The 25,247-nt window shown below is 38.8% G+C and overlaps 1 protein-coding gene across 1 annotated transcript in view; it reads right to left on the minus strand.

The window, feature by feature from the left end:
• Positions 1-25,247, minus strand: part of CORIN (corin, serine peptidase) — a 154,602-nt gene that overhangs the window by 89,318 nt on the left and 40,037 nt on the right. Inside the window, exon 4 of the mRNA XM_086611848.1 lies at positions 6,180-6,390. Coding sequence (XP_086467974.1) covers positions 6,180-6,390 — 211 coding nt within the window. The remainder of the gene's footprint in view (positions 1-6,179; positions 6,391-25,247) is intronic.

A 25,247-nucleotide genomic window follows, 5' to 3' on the forward strand; every position in this document is an offset into this window, starting at 1 on the left:
TCCAGAACTGTAACTACACAAGTGTCTAGAATTTGAATATTTCTTATAAGCTGCAGAATGGCAACGTTGTCTGTGCAAGTACAACTTGACATCTCCACCCAGGTGCATTACAAAAAGATAGCACAGCAGCTATGTCACAGACTATCTCTCGGAATGCTTACCCAGAGTTCCTAGCAGCTGCTATTTTGTCTTGGCATGTTTACCTGCTTTTGTTACCGAAATTAGGTAGATTAAAACAAGACTGAAACATGCCAGTGCAGGACTGCCTATCCAAACTCATACATACTCATACATCATTCATACACAATTAAACCCATTATGGATTTTGCATAATAGATATTGAGTTAAAGGTATGCTGATAGCTTCCTGTTCAAAGTCTTAAAATTAAAGTTCCTGTTAGCTATGTAAACGAGATCTGTGACTTAGTCAACTTTTTCTCCTAAACACTTCAAAAGCCTCAATTAACTCTGAAAAATAGTTTTTGTATAATGTCTTGTTATTTTTAAAAGTCTAAATGTGCACTGTGCTAAAAGAAAATCAAATAAAAATTAATTTCACTGTAAGCAGGAGAAATAAAGAACATGGACAAGCTTAGAGCACAGTTCACAAAAGCAGAAAAAGGGAAATAGCCACGTCACTGATCTCATTCATGGGTTATATAAAACATGACAGACAGAGATCCCTTAATCTATGAAGTTTGATTCTTTTCCGTATTCTAAGAGAACTTGAAAGAAATTTTCTTTCTCTCCTTCCTTGTACCTCTCCTCAAATTTGTTTTAAACTGTTGTCAGTTTATAATAAAAGACACCATATATATTTCTGGATTTGTTTTTTGGGCCTAATATTTTATCCTAGTTTATTTCCATAATGAAAATGAGACATTTGACTTTCTTCCTTTTCATAAGTTACAGAAAATAGATGAAGACAATGAACAAGAAAAAAACACAAAATTGAATTTGCCACTATGAGTCGTAACAGAGCGGCTCTTCAAAGGATATTTGACTGCATACAAACTATTCATAAGTGCTTAGAACTTTTTTTTCCTATTAATTTAATTTTCACTAGTTAATTTCCTCTGCCCCCTAGATACCATGTAGCCCTATTCTGACCTCTTCAGCTTTCTACAAGTCTTTATCTGGCTACTGTTTTGTGTAGCATAGATATTACAGCACAACAAAAATATTTGTTCCATATAGACATTAACATGACAAACTCCTTTGTTAGAAAGAGCCTGAAAATCAAAGAAAACATTTTCATTATATTATTTTCTCCTTCAGAATGAACCTGAGAGGGAAAAACAAAAAATCAAAGAAGAAAGAAGTCAAATTATGGCAGTTTTTTCCTCTTACATTCAGTAGGTATTAGATCACAACTAAAGTGAATTAATGACAATGAGTGAAATAAATCGGCAAACTTTATTCAAGAGGGAAAATAATATTGCACCTAAAGACACACGACGTGTTACAGGTTCAGTTCTCTGCTCTACCGCAAATTTCTTGCTCAGTCTTGGCTTCCCTAGCTATTAACGTGACAGTGTTACACTCTCGTCCTATGCCTTACTTGTTTTGTTCCGCTGGGCTATAAACTTTCAGAGGCAGGAGGCTGCCCCTCAGTGCATGTTTGTACAGCACCCAGCGTAACAAGCCATTATCTCAGATGGATGCTTTGAGCCTTAACTGAAGACAAACCACTTCACAGCTTTACTTTCAAAGATGTCTGAAACGGAAAAAAAATCACAGTGAGTAAACGGATACAGAAATGCAAGATGCGTTAGAATTTTACCTTGAGAGCAAACTATACTTTTTAATTTGCATTGCCCTAATACTAGTTTGTAGGCAGAGCTTAAATTAAGTTCGACCTCCAAAGATTTGAGACTCTGGGGATCTATCGATGGAAGGCATTTCCTTGGCTTTCTGGAACACACTTCTACACATAGGATTAGTGAAAGTACTCAAGCTATAAGTTTCTCCTTTAGAAGACAGCATGACAGCAAAGAGGTATTATAAGAATCCATAACATTCAAATTTATTCCCAGTATTAAAGGTCTGAAATAAGCCATGTACATAGGCCTTCGGGATCTTACACAGCTTGCCTATTTTGCCAAGTCTTTTGATGAAACATGAGTATTCACAGAGTGCAAGAAATACTAGAAAGCATCACGAGTCTGCTGCATTATGCAGTTATAGGCTGACCTACCATGAACTTCTCTATTGATGCTGAATCTTTAAATTTCACATTAATTTTGGCTTTAAAATACACTGTTTTTTCTTTCAAAAATCTGAAAACATTGCACACTAACTTTTTTCAGATTTCTTTTGGTCTTCTTGAATGCAATGGCTGAAATCTGTAGGACTGGTGGAATCCAATGCAAACGAGTTGCTGTAAGTAAACATCCCCTAGGTTGCCGTAACTGACCTTTGGCCCACTCTTAGTGTCTCCCAATGGTAAAGTAGAATTCACTGGTTTAAGCCATTAATCATGACTAACAGCTCTGAGGTCAGATCTTTCTTACAACAAATAAAGTACTAGTGTTGCATTTGGTGGTAACAGGTTGCAGACTAATACTACCCAAAAGGACAAAGTCACTACCTTGAATGTTTCAGAAGTCATTAGTTAAGAACATTGACTGGTTTAAGATGTTCTTGCATCATTTGCATTCCTTTTCAGGACTGAGTCATGTTCTCTTAGCAGTGCTGCTGGACTATGTTAAGATAGGTTTTTGAAGTCTGATTTTGAAGTTGTATTGGAAAGATCTCATCCATTCACCCAAGGAGGAAGAAGTTTCATAATGCCTTTAAATAGCAGTCTCTTACTATCCAAATTATGAGCAAGTAATAAGCAAGCAAAAAGTCTCACTGCACTTCAACTTTCCATGTTCCATTCTCACACAGGTTTCAGTCGTATTTTCAAACTTTACCTTTACTCAAAGTAGTATTTAAAACGTACTGTTATGTATTTTCTTAAAACAGCAGGGCTAGCTGATGGTAAATCCAGTTGCTGGAATTAAATACAGCTTTTAAAATTAATATATTTTTACTGCTACACATTATTTTAATTGCAGCAAGTTACAGAAGAACAATTTTTAAGAACAGTATTGTGGTAGTATTCACAAATCCCAGTACATAACTACACTGTGTTACACAAATACTGAAGATGCTCTCTGCCTAGAAACTTCATCTCCTTCCTCTGTTAATGAACACAATAAACACGTGAAAGATGAACGTGAAACAGACCTAAGTTTATATATCAGAGCAAAGCTACATAATGACAGCACACTGGATGCCAAAGATTAGTGTTTGTAACTTTCCTCTTGTTGCTTCTTGTAATGTATTGTCAGAATTATTGCTCCTATGGTTGCAGCTGCCAACAGAGACTCTCTCGACAATACCTAAGAATAGACATCTGAGCATCACATGAGCTTCATTTCTTCTCTACTGTGTAAGCAGCATTTGACAAAATATGTTTTCCAGAAATTTGAAACAATTGCTCTACAAAACAAAGAAGTATCAATAGATTAAAAATGATGATCAGAGATGCACTGGCAATCAGAATGAAACAGCTGTAATTGACTGGAGGAATCAGTGACAATGTCAGTAACAATTTTTCTCCATACTAGTGTGTTTTGTGATACTGTATGTTAAAAATAACTGTAGTCCCAAAAAAGGGCTACAGCATATGGACATATCTCCATTCATTATCATCGGAGTCTTTCCACAGTGGCTCTTCTGCCTCTCCTCCAGTATGTTTCTACTTCCCAGATTCTCTTATTCAACATACCTAAAACAGGCCTGTCTCTTCCATTTTCATATCTGCACTTAACATGTAGAAAATACCTTCCCCCTATTATACCAAGAGCTTTTCATACCAATGAAGAGCTTTCTCCAGATCTTACTGAGAGGAGTTATCGGGGGTGAGGGCACTGGGGTGAAAGGGGAAGGGAAGGTGCTAAATAACTACTTCATGCAGATATAATGCTTCTTAAAATCATTATTCTTGCCTTTGAAATAAATGTTTGCCTGCAATGATTGAGTGCTACAAGAAAAAACAGTAATCACAAAAATCACTCAGTTGCCTACAGAAAAAAGTACTCTCTTTAAAGAAGAAAGCAGAAGTTAAACTAGGACAACTCAGGTTTAGCAAACTAGATTTAACAAACCAGCACTTTGTCAATCCACCCTTATAGTTCTTCCTGTGATTGCCACTCAGCCTACAGTTTCAGTGTCACCCATGACATTCTGGAGACGTACGATTAGTTAAATTGAAGTCAGATTCTAATGTAATCCTGCATCATTTACAGTCTCACATTGGACTTTCTTCCCTATCAGCCTGCAGGGGCCAGAACAGTTTCCACAAAAAAGATTTTAAAATAAGAACAGAGGGAGGCATTGTGACCTCCAGAACATAAACCAGGACATGGAAATCCAGTTCCAGCTTTGACATTAAAAATTACTGGAAGAACGCTGCTGCTGTGGTAAAAAAAAAAAAAAAAAAAAAAGAAATCACACACAAAGAAAAACCCTGACTCCTGACTCTTGAATCTCAAAGTATTTTGGTTGCCACCCAAAACCAGAGCAAAACCTTGCATGTTCCAAACATTAATTTAACTTCTATTCTTTTTAAATTAGCATGACAGCTGTCATAACGTAAGCCCTGCAAGAAAGATGTCATCAAGAAAGAAACGGAAAAGGAAAGGTAAAAATCTTATCCTTTCACGACTCTATTTATTTGATTGATTTATGAGCTTTGCACTTTTGACACGCACCACTCACTCTCAACAGGTTTGTCAAAGTCAAATGCCAAAAAAGGCAGAGAAAGTGAAGCCACAGGGAAACTGCCTCTTCTGTTGTTGAATGTTTAAATGTATCAATTTATTACCTGAACCCACTTTTATTATTTTGTTCTATGATTTTTAAAGACAGCAGGTAGTTTAAGGCTGTATGTTACCAGATTCTGTAACTGGAACAATTGGAATACTGAATTGGAGCAGGGGGTGCTATAATCAATCATGCATTGAATTAAATAAGGTTAATTGAAAATAGTTTTCGGTAGTCTAAGAAAGATACACACACAGGTGTATTTGGATTAAGCTCCTCAGCCAGTCTAACGGTCAGTCTCGTTCCACCACTACCCACACTGCCATACCTCCACCTCAGTCCTATCCAGATAATTACCTATACACTTTTCTTCTGGATTGAATTTCTGCCAGTTTAGTGAGCTTAATTGGCCAATCCAGGAATCACGCAGGTGCAATGGAAATAGCAGGCATATGTTGCTTGGAGTGGGACTGTACCTTTCATTAGAAACTATATTTTAGACCAACTTGCCTCATCTCAAAGAACTTTTTTCTTAAGCACAGCTTTCAACTTCTTGGTTCGTATCATGTTAATTGAATTATTATTTAATTGCCATATTCTCTTCCACCAAATTTCACAGTGGAGAAATCAGAAATATGGAGAAATTAAAATAAGGAGAAAGAAATCTACCCTTTCTCTTTCCCCTTCCAGAAATACCAGAGGTTGTGTACGTATTAAAAGAAAAGAAAATTCCTTTCTTCCTTTTTGTGCTGTATTTTCATTTTAACACTGTTAAACTCACTGACGCTTTTCCAGATCAAACTCAGTGAAAAAAAGTGCATGCATATGATACTAATGCTTTGCAATTATACAAATGCAGAAAACAAAACATGCTTCTTAAGCTTCCAAAACACTTTATATCACTCTGAACGCATCCTGCTAATTTAATACCGTAAAATATTTTTTAAATATTAACTTTTCTGAAGGAAAAGACTAAAAATTTCTGAAGTTTAATTTACATAATGGCCACACACTTTATGCCAATACTGTAAAAATCCAATGCATTTATATTATTACAAAGCATTCCATTTCAGCACATTCAGGTTGGAGAAATGGGGTACAAGAATTTTGGACAGCCTTTTTTAAAGAAAATAAGCCTGACTGCCCTAACATCACAGTTTTATTTCACACGGTGGCAGTATTTTTTTCTGAGAACTCTATTGCAGTTAGCTTATCATGGCAGAAATGTTGTGAATAGGTTTGACAGACAGGAGTTTCGCAATGAGAAGGTCACAGGCTTAGTTTGGACCATCCCTTGTCTGATTAGACAGAGAGCATTTTACCACAATTGGCTCTAGTCACTAACTGATTTTCATTCCCAAATACCTGTCATCACCGTCACTGACGCATTCAGGAAGGGCAAGACTACAGCCAAACAGCATGATGTGTTGATAGCAGCTGAGACGATTGAGATAACTGAAGAACTTCAGGAACTTTTCCATTTCAATACTTTTGACAATGGAAAGAACTGAAGTTACAGTGGTGTAGTTATATGGCAGCATTTGGCACTGGCTGTTGGTGATATTTATGCAGGCACCTGTGAAATCAAAATAATATATTTAGAATAAAAGTATCACAATTTAGTAGTTGGTACAAAGCATATATTGAATTGACTAGTCAGTACATAAATATATAAACAATGCCTGTACCTCACAGATAAGACGACATTCTATAATGCAATCTTAATACTGTCAAAAAATAAGTATCTAAGGAAAAAAGAAAGCTGGAGAAGCTTGGTAGTTTAGTTGGAAAACCAAATAAACTCTTACATATTTTTGCAATCCTCTGATCCTCTACAGAACTGAACTAGAAATAACACAAAACAAATTTCTTTCTGACACAGGTTGGATGAACATACCATAACATTAGCCTGGACACAGCCAGCTTTGGCTGAAACTAAGAATGGAAGTCATACAAAAAAATAAAGGCTAAATTGGGTTCTGAAGCTGCTCTGGTTTTGGTGTTTCTGTAAAGTTTCTCTTTTGCTTTCATCCTACTTTTCAGCTGGCTTTTCTGCCAAAATAACCAACTTGCTTACCTATTTTTCGCAACGTGATGATTTTACCTCCACAGTCTTTCTTCTCTATCCCACCAACACAGAATTATCTGATTTAACAGGTTGAACACCCTGTCCTGAACTGTTGTCCCAGTCTCAACCTACCAGAGCAACCTTTCTCTGCTCATGGTCTGTCACGTGCAATAGGCTCTCTCAGCTATGCATGATGAGCATGTTAACTTACTATATAAAGTTCTTATATAAAGAGTGAGTTTCAGAAGCCATATACCAAATTCAGAATTTTAATCTCGAACAAACTACTAAAATCTGATCTTTATGACAGCTCTCTACTTTGATGAAGGCCTTTCTAGCCCATCTAGTCAGGCTCTGGCAGCATATCTTTTCACACTCAGAGCATATCCACTTTATACAATAAGCAGGGATTTCAGACCACTCTCAAGACCAGACTCTGCCACTAATCATGCTGTAAACAAATCAAACTCATGCTAAACGAACATCTCAACTCTAGCCTTCTCAATGGGGAAAACTCTTGAGTACATTCAAGCCTTAGCACTCCTGTTCTCATTATCTGAGCAAACTGGACATAGGCAGCACCAAATGGGGTAGATTCTTTCCATCATCAGATATTTTGGGACCCGTTTCTTCCAAGAATCGTGTGGTTCATTTACACTTGACCTCCCAAACTGATAAAAGCTGGGGATGTAAAGCACATGGGATGCAGCTCTAAGGGTTCAGCAAGTCTGTCTCTTCCTTACCTTTCAGTCTAGACACAGTCTTCACTGTCTAAATGCACTAGTGGCAAATTCTGGTATCTATGGACTAATACAACCTCACATAAGAGCAGGGAAAGCAAAGCGTAATGAAGAAAAATTTCATTAGAGCTTTTTCAAGTTGCAATGTCTTCGAAGGGATGGACAAAAAAAAGTGGGTTTCGAATTTTATCTAGACTTGACAAAAAACAATTCCTATTTTCTCAGTGCCTGATGAATATTCTCAGAGTTATCCCCTTTGTCTTCTCCCTCTCCAGAAACATCAACAAAAACTAAGGAATTGAATCTTATCTCACTGAAATAACAGCAAGTCTCTGTCTTCATTCTAATCAAGCTAATACCACGCCCACAAGTCCCCATGTTAAGATTCACTCCCCTCCCAGTACTGCCAACAAGAAATATTAGCACCAAGATGCACCCACTTTCTGCTACAATCCCTTCTCACTCTCACAGTACAGTGACTAACGCATCTGTTTATCCAGGAAGCACACTTTTCCATATGATTAAGGGACAGATTCTCCATTCAGAATTAAAAGTAAATTCTGGGAGATCAGCAAAAAAGTGGTGAGCTTTCAAAACTGTAGAGTCCACTTTTCAGAAGTGACTATATGAGTTAGTATCACATGCCAGTGATTTTCAGTGCAACTTCTGCTCTGAAGTTGTACAAGTGTTTTTGAAAAACAGCACCAGGATGATCATCAAATCTACCTGTTAGGCTGTGAGACCAAAATCTGGTGACACTAAAGTAGCTTTCCAGGGGAAAGGGAAAAAAAGTGGAGGGAAGGGAAGGAAATTCACTGCAGGGTCACAAATTTTTCTTTTAAAAGATGCCATCTCTTTAATGACTACTCACTTTGTGAGTTTTGCACAACACCTTGACCTGTAATAAAAATGTAAAATCTCCCTCCATTTTTTGTATTATATTTTGTACTTGAACAAACTCATAGCCATTTATTTAAAAGGCAACGGGTTTTTTAAACATTTTTATTGCTTGTGAAAGCTTAACAAGAAAACATAAAAATTCTGATTTAAAATCTTGAAGCTTTTACAGCAGAAATTCTTTAAACTGCTAACCTCCCCACAGTTATCTCTTACTTTCTTATATTCTTTTGCTGATGCTGGGACTACAATTTCAGTAACTGGTGATAAGAGGATAACATACCCATGCAAAATTCTGGGTCTCCCCTACCCACAGAACTTTCACACTGAAGCTACATAAATAAATCAAATTATCCTAAACTGGGAGGGAGGGCGGAGGGAGCAGGGGCCATACAGGGCTTATACAAGTGGAATTTCAACAAAATTATTCACAAAATCATCATGTATCTCCTGAGGCACAATTGCAAAATAGTTCCTGCCATGGCATGTGCCAAGAAGCAGTGACATTTTGGCTGAGAAAATGTGCATGGGCTGCTTTAGACCTTTTAAATTCACACAGTGCTGACAGAGAAGGGCTACAGTACAGCTATCTGATCTTTCAGGAGTGAGTACTCAGTGGCTGGACAACACAGCACTGAATTCAACATTCATGGCCAAGAATCTGGTATTTTACAGCAATTATACAAGAATTTTTAAAACAAAGAGACGGAAGGACTAAACCCAGGATTTGTCCTTGCAACAGAATCATGATCCATCTTCAATTCCATGAATCTTGCATTCCTGTAAAACGACATCAGTTCAGTATTAATCCCAGGCACATCCATGTCCTGGAACACTCTTCTGGAGAGCAAGTGCCTGCGTTAGAACCTCATCTTTTTAACACGGGTCCTCAATTTACCTTTTCTATTTTTCGTTCCATCATTCACCCAGTAAGCAAATTACAGCACAGCAGGTGAGTGTCCCATACCCTCCACACCTCCAAGTCAAAAAGCATAATTTCAGGGTAATAGCAATTGTTATATCACAGTGCTATATACATCCCAGATTCTCACTGCAGTAGTTAACAAGTTCTATAGTCTCAAAAACCTTCTTCAGTAAATTAAGGAAAGCTACATTGTGTTCATACACTTTTAGTTCTGCACAGGACTAACGAGCTTAGAAATAGCACCCCACTGGCTCACACCAAATAGAGGTGCAGAGCACAGAAGCATCAGCCCTCTCCATGCCAGCTCACAGACCCCGAACCCAGCAGCAGGCAGACATACCCTTATTGCTTCACAAGAGACCTCTCAAGTTCCACACAACTGCCCAAGTTGGTCATACTTTGAGTAACAAGTTATTTCAGAGTAAGGTTGTTTAACCTACACTGAGACCAGAAGAAAATGCAAAGATTCTCTAGTCTGATCATTTGCAGAAAACGAGTCCCTGCATTAATTCTTGCACCATGACCAATAGCTTGTGATAGACAGAACATATCTGTGAGACAGGCAAGTCTGCTCAGTGCCAAATTGCTCAGTATGTAGGCAAACAGTGACACAGACACAGCATTCTGCAGAGCAAGGAATAATTTATTTTAAAGGGCATTAAAAGTAGCAGAAATGCTATTTAAATTACAAGCAAAAGGGATTGCTTATTTAATGAGGAGTAGGTATTTAAATAAAAAGATTAAAGAGATAAGGTAAAAATATATTTTAGTAACAATAAGTTGTGTGTTTTTTTCAAATAAACAGAAAATCTGAATAATTACACTGACGAACAGCCACAAATATAAGAAACAAATGCAGTAAACCTTAAAATGCATAACTAATCTATCAAATTGCTAAACTTCACTCCATATGTACAGGCTAAATGCATTTTATAAACTATGTGGCCCTGCAGTGCCATAATGCTAATCTGACTGATGGTATAACACACTAGTACTAACTATGTTACAAACCAGCAGAAAATAGACCAGAGAAGAAGAAAAACACTGAATATACATAGAAACGTCTCAACCTATTTCCTTCTTTTCTCCAGTAAAGATTCATTAATTACGGGGAATACAAGACACATAAACTAGCTTTGGCAATATTGGGGCGGGGGGGAAGAGTGGGAATAACAACGTGTGAAAAAGCAGTTGGTCAGAACTGCATGTTTCCTGATTATATGGGTCATTTCTGATATTCATCTAAATTAAGGGGTTTCTGTTTATCACTGGCTATTTTCAGACAGACTGAACCAGTAAAAAAGAGCTTCCTTTTACTCCAACAATTGCAATGCAAGTCTACAGCTTCATATTTGGCGCTGCTGAAACTAATTTAAACAACATATTTTTATTTTCCCTCTCTCCTCTTCAGATTGTTCCCAGATTGCACTACCTATGGACTGCATCCACACAAAGTGAACTGGACTAGAGGACTGAGCTGACTGAAAATAACCACCTATGTTCTTTCTCGAAAGCCAATGTTTATGGCAGCCCTAAAGAAACTCAACCAGAACTGCAGTTTAAGCTTGTTTAACTATCTTAGTCTTAAAACGCTCAACTATCCCTGTAATGGTAAGGTCACGATTCCCTATCCAACAGTCATCGTCACTTCTGGATGTTTTTGAGGCCATGCAATGAACTGGCTCTGGACATTAGCCTGCACGAAGAAAACAGCCTTCCCTCTTTTCTCCTGCTGCACTTTTAACTTTTTTTGTGGGCACAGGGTGCAGGAGAGGAAGAGGGAAAAAAATAACTATTTCACTTGGATCAGATCATTAGGTTGAATAGCTTTTTGGCAGCAAAAACATTTGTTCCAGGACAAGAGAAGAGGCAGTGCAGAGGCAGGAACCAGTGGGTATGATCAGAGCCTGCTCACAGCAGTTGAAGCAGTGCTTTTGCAGAATGCGTCATCACTGCCCAGCACCATAAAGCACTTTGAGAGGGCTGGGGATATTTGAATTGCACCATCAGAGTCAATTCCTGTCTGATGAGAAATGAAATAACATCTTTACTCTAAAAATGGATGAATAAATTTGATGCAAACCTGCATTCTGAGTGCATCCATTTTCTAACTTGCTCTATAAAACCCAATCTGGGATCTTTCTTCCCGGCATCAGTCATTTTAAACATAATGAAGTTAAATGATGCCTTCAGTTCAAGCTAACGTGAACTGGCTGAGATCTTAGCTAGGGTATATTTTTACTAAGATTGTCATAGCAGATCTGCAAAACAAGCCTCTGTCTCAATATGCAAATCATAACATTGTATATGAGAGTGCTTGAAGAGGAAAATATGCAGCCCAATTTTCATATCCCAGTTCAAGTTTGCAGATATTTCAACTAGAAAATAATCATTTTATTCAGAACAACTTTTACAAAACATCTTTAAGTAGCACGGAAAATGAAAGAGTGTTCAATTTGCAGCAGCGATCACCACCCACTTTGATACAGAACTTAGCTTCAGTACTAAGTTGCACAGTTCCAGTCCATAAATTCACTGGTAAAGCCTCAGTAAACCCAAGGAAAAATGGCAACATTCACCTGGCTCTTTCATAGCAAAAGTTCTACCAATATGGAATGAAATCTCAACTTTAATCCTAAAATGTCTTGAAAATTTCTAGGAATCCTATTAAAATGAGCAAAACTAAACCAAACTCATCCATTCTAACTTGGAAACTTGTCTAACCTACCTACAGCCGCAATTTGCAGACTTCTTGATACGGGAATGACCTTCAGTAAATCAGGTTTTTTTCAATCCCAAGTTGCCATGTTCTCCTTACCTTAAAAGGGTCTTGTGACTCTGCTTGATTTCACAATATCATATGTGAGACATATTGTCATGGTTTGATGTGGGGGGGAGGTCCGGCTGCGTGGAGTTTAGTTGTCAGATCGGCATAACCCACAACACATATGAAGCTACAGAATGCCTCACTTACCTCTTCTGTCCTGTTGCTATTGAAGATTTGGATTGTCATGGCCTTTTGCTCCAGATCAAAGGAGCACAGCACTCCTCCTAGCATCTGATCTTTTCAGCAAAACTTCTTTCCAAAACTCACTACTCTTTTCAAAAATTTTAATACCTCTCTTAATTTACTATGACATCTTGGTACATTTTTCATTTCAATTAAAACAGAAGATGGACAGATTTTCTTGGCCTCCCTCCAACTATTAATTTCTCATGCACAGTCCACTTGGGACTGAACATCTGATATTGCGTTTCAGATATTTTCTCCGTAACTCAGGAAAAGTGCCCCAATAAGTGATTTTCTTCTGACACACTTCAATAAATGCCAGGAACTACAATCTACCCTTTGGAATCTGCCCAGCAGGGAAACATACAAACTGTTTTCTCCTTAGTTCCAGTATCAGGAGGTAAAATCAACTATTTCACAACAACAAAAGCACAGTCTCTGCAATTTTTTCACATGAATGCTGGCTTGAAAACATGATTTCCACAACTCACGGCAGCCTCTGTTTCCTGACACGAGGGACAGCTTGGCTGCCAAGTGTGTACGCCAGGTGACTGTTCCCTTCTAAACATAGTCTCAGGCCCTTCCTTGCAGTTTTTCCACACTCCTAGAAAAGCTGCATATTTGTGCTCTTCCAGGACACCTTATATCCTAACAGAAAACACCAACCGATCCTTACAGAACAGCACAGTCATATTACACTATTGAAGAAAACAAATAAGATACATACACGTTCTGGAGGAAAAACACCAGCATTTCTGCAAGTAGGAAGAGCACTGGTTGGGTGCTCTTTTAACCCCTTGGAAAAGTACAGTTAAATGCAGGATAACAGATCTTAAGAAACTTAAGAAACTCATTATATGATAAAAGATTAATAAAATTGAAGTAGTAGTGGCGTCATAAGCTTTAACACTACAAGAAAAGTAAGGTCTGAAAGAACAGATATTTTTAATTACAACACCCAATAGAGACAGAATAAAGGATTATTAGCATTTCTGTCAAAGGAAAATGCAGCTGATTGATAGATTATTATGGTTTATGAGTGTCTTCTGATCTTGATGGTTCCACGAATGGCTAAAACATATCAAACCACCCTCCAGCAAAAAGCTTTCACTGTATTAACTGCTATTTTATCTCTCATGGATATAATTAATTTCTCGTAAATAAAAAAAAATTAATTTCTCCCACTTTATTTCCCTGGGTTTTGCTTCCTCTTACATGATTTAATGAGAGGATTAGGCCAACAAAACTTGACGTTTATTCTCAGCTTTCTCAGTACCAGATATGGGTGGAAATCAGGGGGCTACAGGGTGGCCTCTGCGAGGAGAGGCTGGGGCTGCCCCGTGCAGCTTCCAGCTGGCACCAACAGACGCACCGCAGGGCACAGCTGAGCCCCTCAGCCATGACGGCAGCACCTCAAGGAACATTACGTTTTAAAAAGGGCAAAATGCTGCACAGGAGTGTGAGTGTGAAGAAAAAAGAAATGTGATAAATAATCCTGTGAAGACCGAGGTGAGAGAAGGAGGAAGGGAGGATGTGCTTCAGGCGCTGGAGCAGAGATTCCCCTGCAGCCTGTGGAAAAGACTCTGATGGAGCAGTTATCCATGCTGCAGCCTGTGGAGGACTCCACACCAGAGCAGGTGGATATGTGCTGAAGGAACTGCACCTGTGGAGGACCCATGCTGGAGAAGGCTTATCTTGAGAGACTGCAGCCTATAGAGAAGACCCACATAGAAGCTGTTCTGGAAAGACTGCAGCCCTTTCTGGGACCCTATGCTGAAGCAGGGGAAAGTGTGAGGAGGAAGAAGAAGCAGAGAAGAACTGTTATGGACTGACTGCAACTCCCCCATTCCCCATCCCCCTGTGCCGCTCACAGCAGGGAGAAGGCAGAGGAGATGGGAATGAAGGAGTGAAGTTAAGCATAGGAAGAAGGGCAGGGTGAGGGGAAGGTGTTCAATGCTTATATTTGTTTTTCACCATCCAACTTTATTTTTAATTGGCAATACATTCGACTAATTTTCCCCAAGTCAAGTCTGTTTTGCACCTGACGGCAATTTGTAAGTGATCTCCCTGTCTTTCACTCAACCCAAGAAATTTTTCATCTTGTTTTCTCCCCCCAGTGTCCTGTTGAGGGGAGTGAGTGAAAGAGCAGCTGGGTGGATATCTGGCAGCCCACCAACGGCAACCCACTATAGTCTAATAAAAATATTCTTTCTTTTCAAATTCAAGTAACATGAAAGAATAACTGAAAATGCTACAACAATTCTACAAAGGAGAATTACTTTCGACTCAAGCATTGCTGCACTATCTTTTTAAATCTTTTCTTTAGCTAGCCCAGATCCCACTTTGCCACATCAGATTTGGATAATTTTTACGTGCTTCTCACTGCATGAAGGTGCCCGTGACAGGGAAGATAAACCCCATGCCAACCAAGCAAACCTTAAATAGAGACATTGGAATCAGAGTCATGTGGAAAAATTTCAGTGACGTTGAGAGAGGAAGACTGAGATAAGGGAAAATTGTAGGTCGTCTTTCTGTATGGAAGCCTAAATGAAGCAAAGAAGAGACAGGGACACATCAAAGATGCAGTAACGGAATTAAGTCCTTTGGATAGTTTCTACTACAGGACAAAATCTTAATGAGTGTCTGTGTCAGGCTACATTGATTATAAGAGTATAAATTGGAGGAAGATACAAAATGGACAGAAAATCAAAATCAAGCTGTGGAAGGAAAGAGCCTTAAAAAAAATCCTAAGTCTTCAATTTTTTTTAAGTCTGATCAACATCTCTGTATCATTTGTATTACCTCCTTCAGTACAAAATCCTCAGTTCTTCCAAAAAGTACTCCATTGGCTATTCTGCAACTGTTTGTGTCAGGACATATTTTGAAGCACAGTTTGAAATCAATAAAGAAACTTGACAGACAGTTTGGCCATACTACTCAAAATATACCAGTCAAACTAAGTCGCATTTTTCTTCATACTTTCAGGTTGGATCCAGTTCACTTGGCTTTGTTTTTAAATCAGCCAGTTAAAGATCTTTTTTTTTTTCCACTTATTTTATTTTTCTGCTTTCTCTTAGTATTTTGCCTTTGAGACTTCTGAAAATGCTTGTCTTTCAGACATATGTCCTAAATTTGCCATTGTAAATAGTAAGACAAAGAATGCACATAATTTCTTCAACAATTTCAAGCTCTTCAGTGTCTGAATGATTCTTGCCATCTGTTGGAGACCCCTGCTGTCTTCTCCCCAGAATCTCTCTTATTCTGGATGCAGTGGAAATTACTCTACATGGGAGGTTAAGTCATATAAAATTACACTTCCTTTCATTTTCCATCTTTACCTTCCCTTCACTTTCTGTATTGTAATGTTAGATTCATTCTATAATTTCTACAATCTTGTATTGTTGATATAGCTCTTATTTATCAAGATAGAGTTTGTATGTCCCTATTTATACACTTTCTCTCCTACCCAAGACATAACAATCTTTACTTATAATGAATGCATCTTACCTTTCAATAATGAGTGCAATTATGAGCGCGATTTACCTTTCAACACATCCCATCTTGCATTTTTTTGTTATTTTCTTCCACTTAGATTTCATCCAGCTTTTCTGCACTTAAAGGCTTCTGGTTTAGATAAGATTTTTTAAAATGTTTACATAAGAATTTTAAAAATACTTATGCGGGTGTAAGGTATTCAGATACAACAAATCATTTGTGCCTATTTTAAAATTCATAGTAACTGAAAGGTTTTTTTGCATTGTTATCTTATGGATAAAGAACCATTACACTTTTACATCACTTACTCCTCTGTTTGATTTTTTCCCTCATAGAATGCTGAAACACTTAGAATACAACTACTGCAGATGCCTTTTTATCTAACTAACATACTAAACAGTTGTTGTAACCAGGGTACCAAGTCATCCTTCCCAAATTAAATCCACCTAAATGAGAAGATACTACCTGCTTTACAAACAATTCAAAATTATATTTGTTAATAAATAGTGTTCTTAACTTTATTTGCCTATATATTTCAAAACACTAAACTGAATATTTGAGACTGGCATATCAAGATTTAACCTCTTTCATTGGATATCCAAAATGAGACATCCAGTTACGAAAGGCATTGAACATTCACAAAGCCTTAAATTAAAGCTTCATCTAATTAGAGGTAGGCTACTCTAATAAGCAGCAGTTGGATGCCTCAAATCAAAGGTCACAGGTTTGGGAAAAGTTGCAGAACCTCTCTGGCAGTCCATGGATAATTAAGGGAATTCCTAAGTTTAGTGGTGTGCTCAAGATTCTGATAAGAAACTGCTTACAACTCTTCATATCACTGCATGTGGGGTAAAAAGGCAGCCACAGAAAAAATGAACAATTTTTTCAGAACTAATGAGCACCAGCAGACCTCACTCAAATCAACAGGGGCAGTAGGTGCCAACTACTTCTTGAGAAGCACTGACTTCTGCGTATTTGGAATTTCAATCTTGAGGTTAGACAGCTTCTCTACTGAAAGCATCTTTTAAGCATGCACTGAAGCACTTTCAGAATAGGGTGAATTTAGCATATGCTCAAGTGTTGTTCTAAATAGTTGCCTTCTCTTTTTAAATGTGTCTCTCTCGACCTCTGTAGCTCCTTAAGATTTAATGTGAGCCAAGGCACATTGTCACCATAATACTGGAAAAATAATAAGCGTGCTAAAGAGATGTCTGTAAGTGATGCAGGTTCCAAATTCTTCATGACAAGGAAAGTAGTGTGAGAGAAATTAAAGTAACACAATGAATGAAGAACCACTAAATGCTGTTTATTCCTCTCCAGTTCCTACTAGGATTGTCTTCAATTGCACGCATTCCTTTTGTGTCTTTTGAGGTATGTTTGCACAAAATCAAAACAGTACTTCAAACTTCCACTCAAATTGATGCCTAGAAAAGAACATCATGTACGTAATACATGTCATCTGCCTTTGATTATCTCAAAACTTCTGTTAGGAAAATAGACATAATTCACTTCTGCAACTCTAAAATATTTTAGGATATCTGGATCGGAGTAATTTTAAGAGCGATTCCATGAAAAAAAAAAAAAAAGAAGAAGTTGTAGTCAATAAGAAGCTAATTTTGTAAGAATCTCATGGTTCAAAAGCATTTATTTCTTAAGTTTCAGGCTGTAGAAGTTTTATTAACAGCTCCTGTGTAATCAATGCATTCAGTGCTTCCATCCTGATGTATAGTAACCCAAGTATGTAAATAATAGGGTAAATGATACAAACACAGTTAAGAAATGCTTTCTTAGAGAAGTTTTCGAGCATTTTTATAATAGAGGCCACATCTTTATGGATTATCACACACACACTCCTCCTTTCCCCCCAGCTGTTATTTCTCATGCCATATCGCAATTTCATAACATCCTTAAGGCAGTTAAACAGTTGCTATTTTCCTGCTAAAACAATGTACTGGGGCATGATGTCACTGTGAAGGTTTACTTTTAACATTTCACCCCAGCTATTTACCAAATAGCCCAAAGGTTTCTCCACTGATGTACACTAGGTGACATTTTCCACTGTCTTACAACTAAAACCGAACAATGTTCGGTTTGTTGCTGTATCCCACTTATATCTGCTCTCCATTAAAGAAATGCTAAAACTACAGGGGGTTGGTCTATCACAATCAAATAAGAGGAACAGATTCTCTCCATATTAGGTTGTTATGGTGATTATATTGGCCACTTTATAAGCAAGTCAACAGAAGTGACTGTGGATGGAGAAAATATTCTAGACACATACGAGATTGCTTAGAACCTTAACCATGCTTCATGACCCACTCATTTTCTCTTCATTTGCTAGATCACTGAAACTCAAATATCCACAGACTTATTCCCACACCACATACATTCCATGATCTGATGTAGCTATATTGCTAAGTTGTCCCTTTTGCACCACAGCAAAATGGTTAGGTCATTTATCATCTAAAAGATGAAGATTTGCCAAAAGATTTCACAAATTTCATTTTAGAAAATTGTTTTTCCTATAAAACATGTTAGATGTCACAAAAAAGAGAGCACTCTTTCAATACTTTGAAACAAAGTCTCGTCAGCAAGGACTCATGCTAGAACAGGTTTATCTCGAGGGACTGCAGCCCATAGAGAAGATCCATGCAGGAGCTGTTCTGGAAGGACTGCAGACAGTGGGAGGGACTCCAGACTGGGGCAGGGAAGAGGTGTGAGGAGGAAGAAGCAGCAGAGAAGAACTTTATAGGCCGACCACAACTTCCATTCCCCATCCCCCTGTGCTGCTCGCAGCAGGGAGGAGGCAGAGGAGTTGGGAATGGAGGAGTGACACCGAGCCTTGGAAGAAGAGCAGGATGGGAGAAAGGTGGTTTTTTTTTTTCTTTCTCTCTTTCCCTATTCTCTATCCAACTCTATTTTTATTTGGCAACACATTCAATTAATTTTCCCCAAGTCAAGTCCGTTTTGCCCGTTATGGTAATTGGTAAGTGATCTCCCTATCTTTATCTCAGCCCCTGAGTTTTTCCATCTTATTTTCTCTCTCTGTCCTGTTGAGAGGAGGGAGTAAGAGAGCGGCTGGGTGGGCATCTGGCAGCCAGCCAAGGTCAATCGACAACAATATTGTCCAGTTAGCTTAAGTACCTACTTTGAGAATAAAAGGGTTTGTGTCATGATAGACCCTATGTTAAGTAGAATTAATATGTAAAACAAGTTATTATGCAGAAATTATGTAAAGATAGTAGAAAGTTCTAGATAACTTAGTTTTGAAGACTTTTTTTTGTCACTCGTAGGTAAGTAAATCCTCCATATATATCTATGCTGAAGTGTACCAAAGTTTTAATGTGTATTATATAAGAGCACAGAAAAAGACAGAACAAGATGGGTCATCCTATTTACATTTAGAAAGTATGTACATCATTCAAGGGCTGGGAGAGTTCAAGACATCTTTAAAGCTACTAGGTTTGTAAAATCTTTTGCTCAAAATGAGGTACCTCCTTTTTAAATTGCTGAAAGAAGACTTAATTTGCCTATCTGCATGTAAGTTTGGGTTGTTAAATAATTGTGTAGGGCTGGAGAACATTAAAAATGCTAAAAATGCCACAACCACGATTGTTAACATACACTTTAAGTTCCTGATGCCTCTGAAAATTAAAATCAAAGTCAAGCTAAATAAGCTTGTTCAGTATATCTTTACTATATAGTAAGAACTAACCTATGGTTAATTCTAGTTTAGCATTCAAATCATTTTGCTTTGAGTCATCTAAAGTGTTTTGAAAACCAAACTTCAAGAAAAAAATTTTCCATAAATTTTGTAACATCCACACTGATTTGATCTAAAGGAACCTTTTGCCTCTCTCAAACTGTTGAAACCAAAATAGATTAATTTCCAGCTAGCATAGGAACAAGTTAATCAGTGATAGAATCATCACTTTCACAACACTTGTCATTTCCTTTGCAACTGACAAACTACTTAGTTGTACTATGGAAATGGAAAGCTCCTACCTAAAAGTATCCATTAAGCACTTCAAGTGCAACATTACAAACAACTGTCAACAGCAGCATCCTCATTTCTAATAGTCTCTCTCGACAAGACCAAAATGTCGTTGAGGAGCTGACAAGTATCTCTGTCTCAAGACTGCTACTGCAGTCAATCTACTTTTGGTAAACACTGTGTCTGTAGCCAATGCAAAAAGTGTGTACAAACAGCAAAACCTCCAGTACCAGAATGCAAAAACGATGAAGGGATGAAAAACAACATAAAAAGAAGCTTCCTTTCAATCTGAGAAAAATAAAAATTTCTCCTTTGCTAGAACTAAGATCCTCTACAGTACCGTGCAAAATGGAAACAAGGTTAAGCAAAAGCACTAATAGCATTTATTTTAGGTGATTATGGGCATAAATGATCCTACAGATTTTGAGAAATCTGGTTTATCAGAAGCACTTTACACATGAAATGTCTCAATCCCTAAAGAAAGACATAACAGGAGTGCATTTATACAGCTTCAATAACTCATAAAGACATAACCTCAAGAGGAGTAGTATTGTTTGTTACATTTACATGTGGGTAGACATTCGATAAACTCGTGTTTGCCAGGGGCTCACATATGTTTCAGTAACAGCCACGGTAGCCTAAAGACATAAGCAAGGTACTGTCAGAGTAAGTTTCTAACAGAAGGTCATGACTTTATCTTAGGTCAACTGACATAGTCAGAAAAACATTTCACAAGACAATCGAAGCGATGTAATGGCGCAATACTGCTTCCTCTCAACCATTTCCTTTGAAACAACTTCGGTGCCAAACCAGCCAAGAGCTAACTTAGCCAGTGTTAGAGCTGAGTCAGCTCATCGAGAAGACAGCAAATATGAGTGCACAAAAGAAGCATACAGCACTGTATGGGTCTGTGTCGTGGTTTTAGGCTGATCTAGCAACTAAAACTCACACAGTCTCTCCTTCTCCAGTAAAGTAGAGAGGAGAGGGAAAAAAAAAAAACAAAGGGACTGAGGGTTGAGACAAGAACAGAGGGAGCACCCACCAACCATGGTCCCGGGCAAACCAGACAGGGCTTTCTCAAAGCAAAAGAGTTTATTAATGCTTACTTAGAAGGACAAAGGGAAACAGAAAAACCGATTGCTTGAGAGGACAGAAAGAAACAAAACCAGATCTTAAAACCGACACCTTCCCCCCCCCGCTCCTTTTCCTCCTGGCTCTACCTCCCCCCCCCAGCAGCACAGGGGGCAGGGACTGGGGGAGTGCAGGTCAGTTCATTCCGTGCTGTTACTGCTGCTTCTTTCTTAAAGGAGAAGGAGTCCTTACACCCTTTTCCCCTGCTCCAATGGATCCCCTACCCACGAGGAAAAATCCACAAACTTCTCCAGCGTGAGTCCAGCCCACTGGAAACAATCCTCCCCACAGATTGCTCCGGTGTGGGCTTTACCATAGTCTCGGGTACTTAGGGAGCTGTAGCCACTCGCTCCGGCGTGGGTCGTCACACAGACTCCAGATGCCTCTCTGCCGTGTCGTGCACCCCGACACGACCATCCTCAGGCTCAGGCATCTTCTCCCCACGGGCTGCGAGTGGGTCTCTGCTCCACCGAGGCCGTCCTGGTTGCAGGGGGGCCGCCTGCTATCTCACCATCAGCCGCAGGGGAAACTCGGCTCCGGCACACCTCCTCCCGCTCCATCCTCACTGACCTGCTGTCGATGCGGCTGTTTCTCTCAGATCTCAGTCCTCTCCAGGTGAACTCAGCCCAGTGGGCACCCTGGGAGTGGGGTGCCCCCGAGTTCCCCAGCTGCCTCCGCCGCCGCCATTCTCCGTGGGCAGCGCCGGCCCGACGCAGGCAGCTGCCCAGCTGGGAGCCAGGGAGCGGGGGCAGTGCCCTCCTCCCTTCCTGGGCGAAGCACCTTTTCCGGTTCCTTTGTCCTGACTTAAATAAGGCAATTCGCAGAGGCGCCCTATTGGCTCAACCCCGAGGGGGATGGCAGTCTGATCTGGTGGCCAGAACTAAGCCTAACCCGGTTCCAAAACCGGGGAGGTCGCAGGGAGCAAAACCCCTCTCCTGCCACCAGAACCACCCCCCCTCCACATGAAACCATGACAGTCTGAGCAAAGGGAATGGAGACAACTTCTCAGCACTGCTAACCGCTAAACAAAGCCCAGCTGACTCGTAGTAACTTACGTGGGGAAGAGGGAAACAAGCTTTTGAACAGCAAACCCCATCTGTGGATCTGAAATAGAAATCAGACGAGCTGAAAACAGTTGCTCTGCATTTAACGTCATTCAGCTAGTGAATTATACAATCTGAAAGGAGTGAGTGATTCTCAACTCCCCCTTGTGCTCCACAGGTACCAAAGGGAGAGGTGATGAGGCTACTGACCACCTGCAGTAGAGAGAAAAACAATTCATTATCTCCCAGGTCACAGAGAGGGGATTAGCCATGAGGGAGTTGTAACTCATATTTTAGACTAGAGTTGAAGTGTTATCATAAATGTTTTTAAGGCAATCTGTACCAGCTGCTGTACAGTGGAACACCATGTCCAGTCTGCACCAGACACTTCTTGCTCAAAGCTTAATGCAGTCATAAATTCTAACTAACTCAATTATTTTACTGATCAAAGAATATTGCAGAAGCCCGGACTCTCCATCAAGCCACCTCATTTTTTGGAGCCCCACTTCTTTCACCAAGGTGCTTCCAGACGCTGCCCTTCTTGGCTGAGGCACATACTTGCTGCTTTAATCCCTTGGGCAGGCACAGCTGAGAGCAGGTAAGCTCATTAGCCAAAGCTGAGGCTGAACACCTACCCCCCATGAGGTGTGAGCTGGCCTGTACTCCAGATCTGGTATTTTGATTAGTCATTCCGTAATTACAGGATTCTTTAGTGAAAGTGGAGACATATTTATAAGAACCTACTGTTAAATAAACAAAAGGCACAAAATGAAATTAATTTTAAGATTAGATCTATCATTAGAAGCTACTTTCCATGGCATGTTAGGTTGGACAGGATTTTGCTATTGTTTTGAAACATGTGTGTGACTTCAGTACTCTTGATAGGCTTTGTTTAAAAACAAAAAAGGGATTAAAAAATGGTAACTTCCACAGGACCCAAGCAGGCATCCAGATGTTTTGCGTTGGTTGGTTGGGTTGTTTTTTAGAAAAATGTGTTTTTAATAAGTGAAATGAATGCTAGCTTGATTGACAACATTTAATTATACACCAATATTGTTACGTTCAAAATAAAACAAAAAACCACTTCTTTGTAAAAGACTTACAATAGTTGAGAGACTCAACAGGCTATGAATAGGTCAGCATAGAAATAGGCTAAGCCTGAGCTGTCCCAGCTGTTTCTGGTTAACTACCTTTCTAGAATAGTCAAAATTACTCTTCTGATCTGTTCAGTAAGAAATTAAGATCCTTCTTTCCCAGTATATCTCACAGTGGTAACTTATGCCCACCTCACTTTCAGACAAAATTAACATAGCAAAGCCCTCCCTGTGAAATCTGTCCAGAAACTAAGAGCAGAGTATGGCACCACCCTCGCTACGCAGAACACTGCAAGTACATGGAACCTATGCTTTGCAACCTGCAGTTTGCAGGTGAAGATTAAGATCTAAGTGTTGATCCTTAAAGCTCTGGTTAACTAAGGACTGATCAGCCTAACAAATTATTGTTTTCCCTATGGAAAATTCCCACAACTATGTTTTTCAGATGCATGCACATACTTGTTTCGTTATGGCACAGATAGTTGTTGTCTGTAAAAGACCATTTGCACTAGCTAGAAATGCTGCAGCCTAGATCTTCTGAATTTGATAGCACATCTGGCAAAGTACATGTTGCAGAACAAGGTACTCAACTTCCTGTGCTCTTTCTTTACTCTGAAGGGCTGCCACTGACTCTCCTGTCTATCTCACTGGAATTTTCTTTTAAGTATCGTATTTTTAAACTATTCAGTGGTGGCCTAATTCTGTTTCTACCACTGGAGTCCGAATGCTTCTTTTCACAGACAAGCCTAGCTATCTACATTAACGGAGTTATGCTTTAGAGTTCCAGTTACACTATTTGATTGTTGTGTGAACAAAGAAGAATGTTGACAAACTTTCACAGCCTGAGCAATTAGAGGTCAAAACCCACCCTGTTCTTTAATGTGTTAAAGGACTAGATTAATGTACAGGTGCTCAAGAACTTAACATAACTATGACAACGTTTTCTATAACTGTGTGTCAGTTCAGGCTGCATTTAAATCTTTCAAACATAATGCTTGCAAGTTGCTTGTGCAAACTGAAATTTTTAAATCCTCCCACTTCAATTGCTCCTCCCAATATGGAAAGTCCACTTATTTCTTTCACATAATTCCACTAACAAATACAGATAGCTTTCTTCAATGCTGTCTTATAGCTCATTGTTTAACTCATTATGTTATTTAGAGAGAAATTATGAGTTTCCCCATGAAAATTAGGACAAAATTATCTCAAACACCATTAAAAAAGCTGTTATGTTAAACTTTATTCAACCATGCAAAATGCACATGTTCTACTCCCTACGTGCAAATAATTTTTTTATACCTTATAATCATAGAAATACTGGTTGAAAGAGTCCTCTGGAGGTCTCTAGCCAACTTGCTGCTCCAGGTGAGATTGCCACCAGCACATTGTCATGCATGGCTTTGGCCAAGTCTTGGAAACAGTCAAGGACAGCAATCCGACAGCCTCTGTGGGCAAGCAGTTCTACTGCTGCACTACACATCTGGTGAAAAAGCTTTTCCTAATTTCTAGTCTGAATTTCTGTCATTTTATTTCATCGGAGAGTATCATTAGGAATTTTTAAATTATCAGTCATAATGAAGGTGAGAAAGACAGATTTTGCATATGGATCAGTAGCTAAATTAAGCTTTAACTGTATCAGGCTATTTATCACTCTCTCAAATTCCCATCCCTTTAACGATTTCAAATCATGGTACTCATTATGTTGTTCTTGAATTTCACAGGATTGCGAAAGATGACAGTGACTCTAAATCACTTTCTGTTGTACCAATACTTTTGACCTTCCATCTTTTGAACAAGAGTTCAGATCTTACCATTTTATATTAATGATGGCTCTATACCCACATCTGGCTGCACTCTATTATAATTCATAACAGACCATGCGGAAGCATGAAGCAGATAAACTTTAATCAAACATAAAATCACATGCTGCTACCAGATGTAAAGTGCACCTTTGGAAACAAAGTGATCAATCACAATATAGAACAAAACATGTATTAACATCATCTTTTTGTTGACATAACCACACAAATAATTTT

Source organism: Tauraco erythrolophus, chromosome 5, assembly GCF_009769465.1.
Source record: "Tauraco erythrolophus isolate bTauEry1 chromosome 5, bTauEry1.pri, whole genome shotgun sequence".
NCBI lineage: Eukaryota > Metazoa > Chordata > Aves > Musophagiformes > Musophagidae > Tauraco > Tauraco erythrolophus.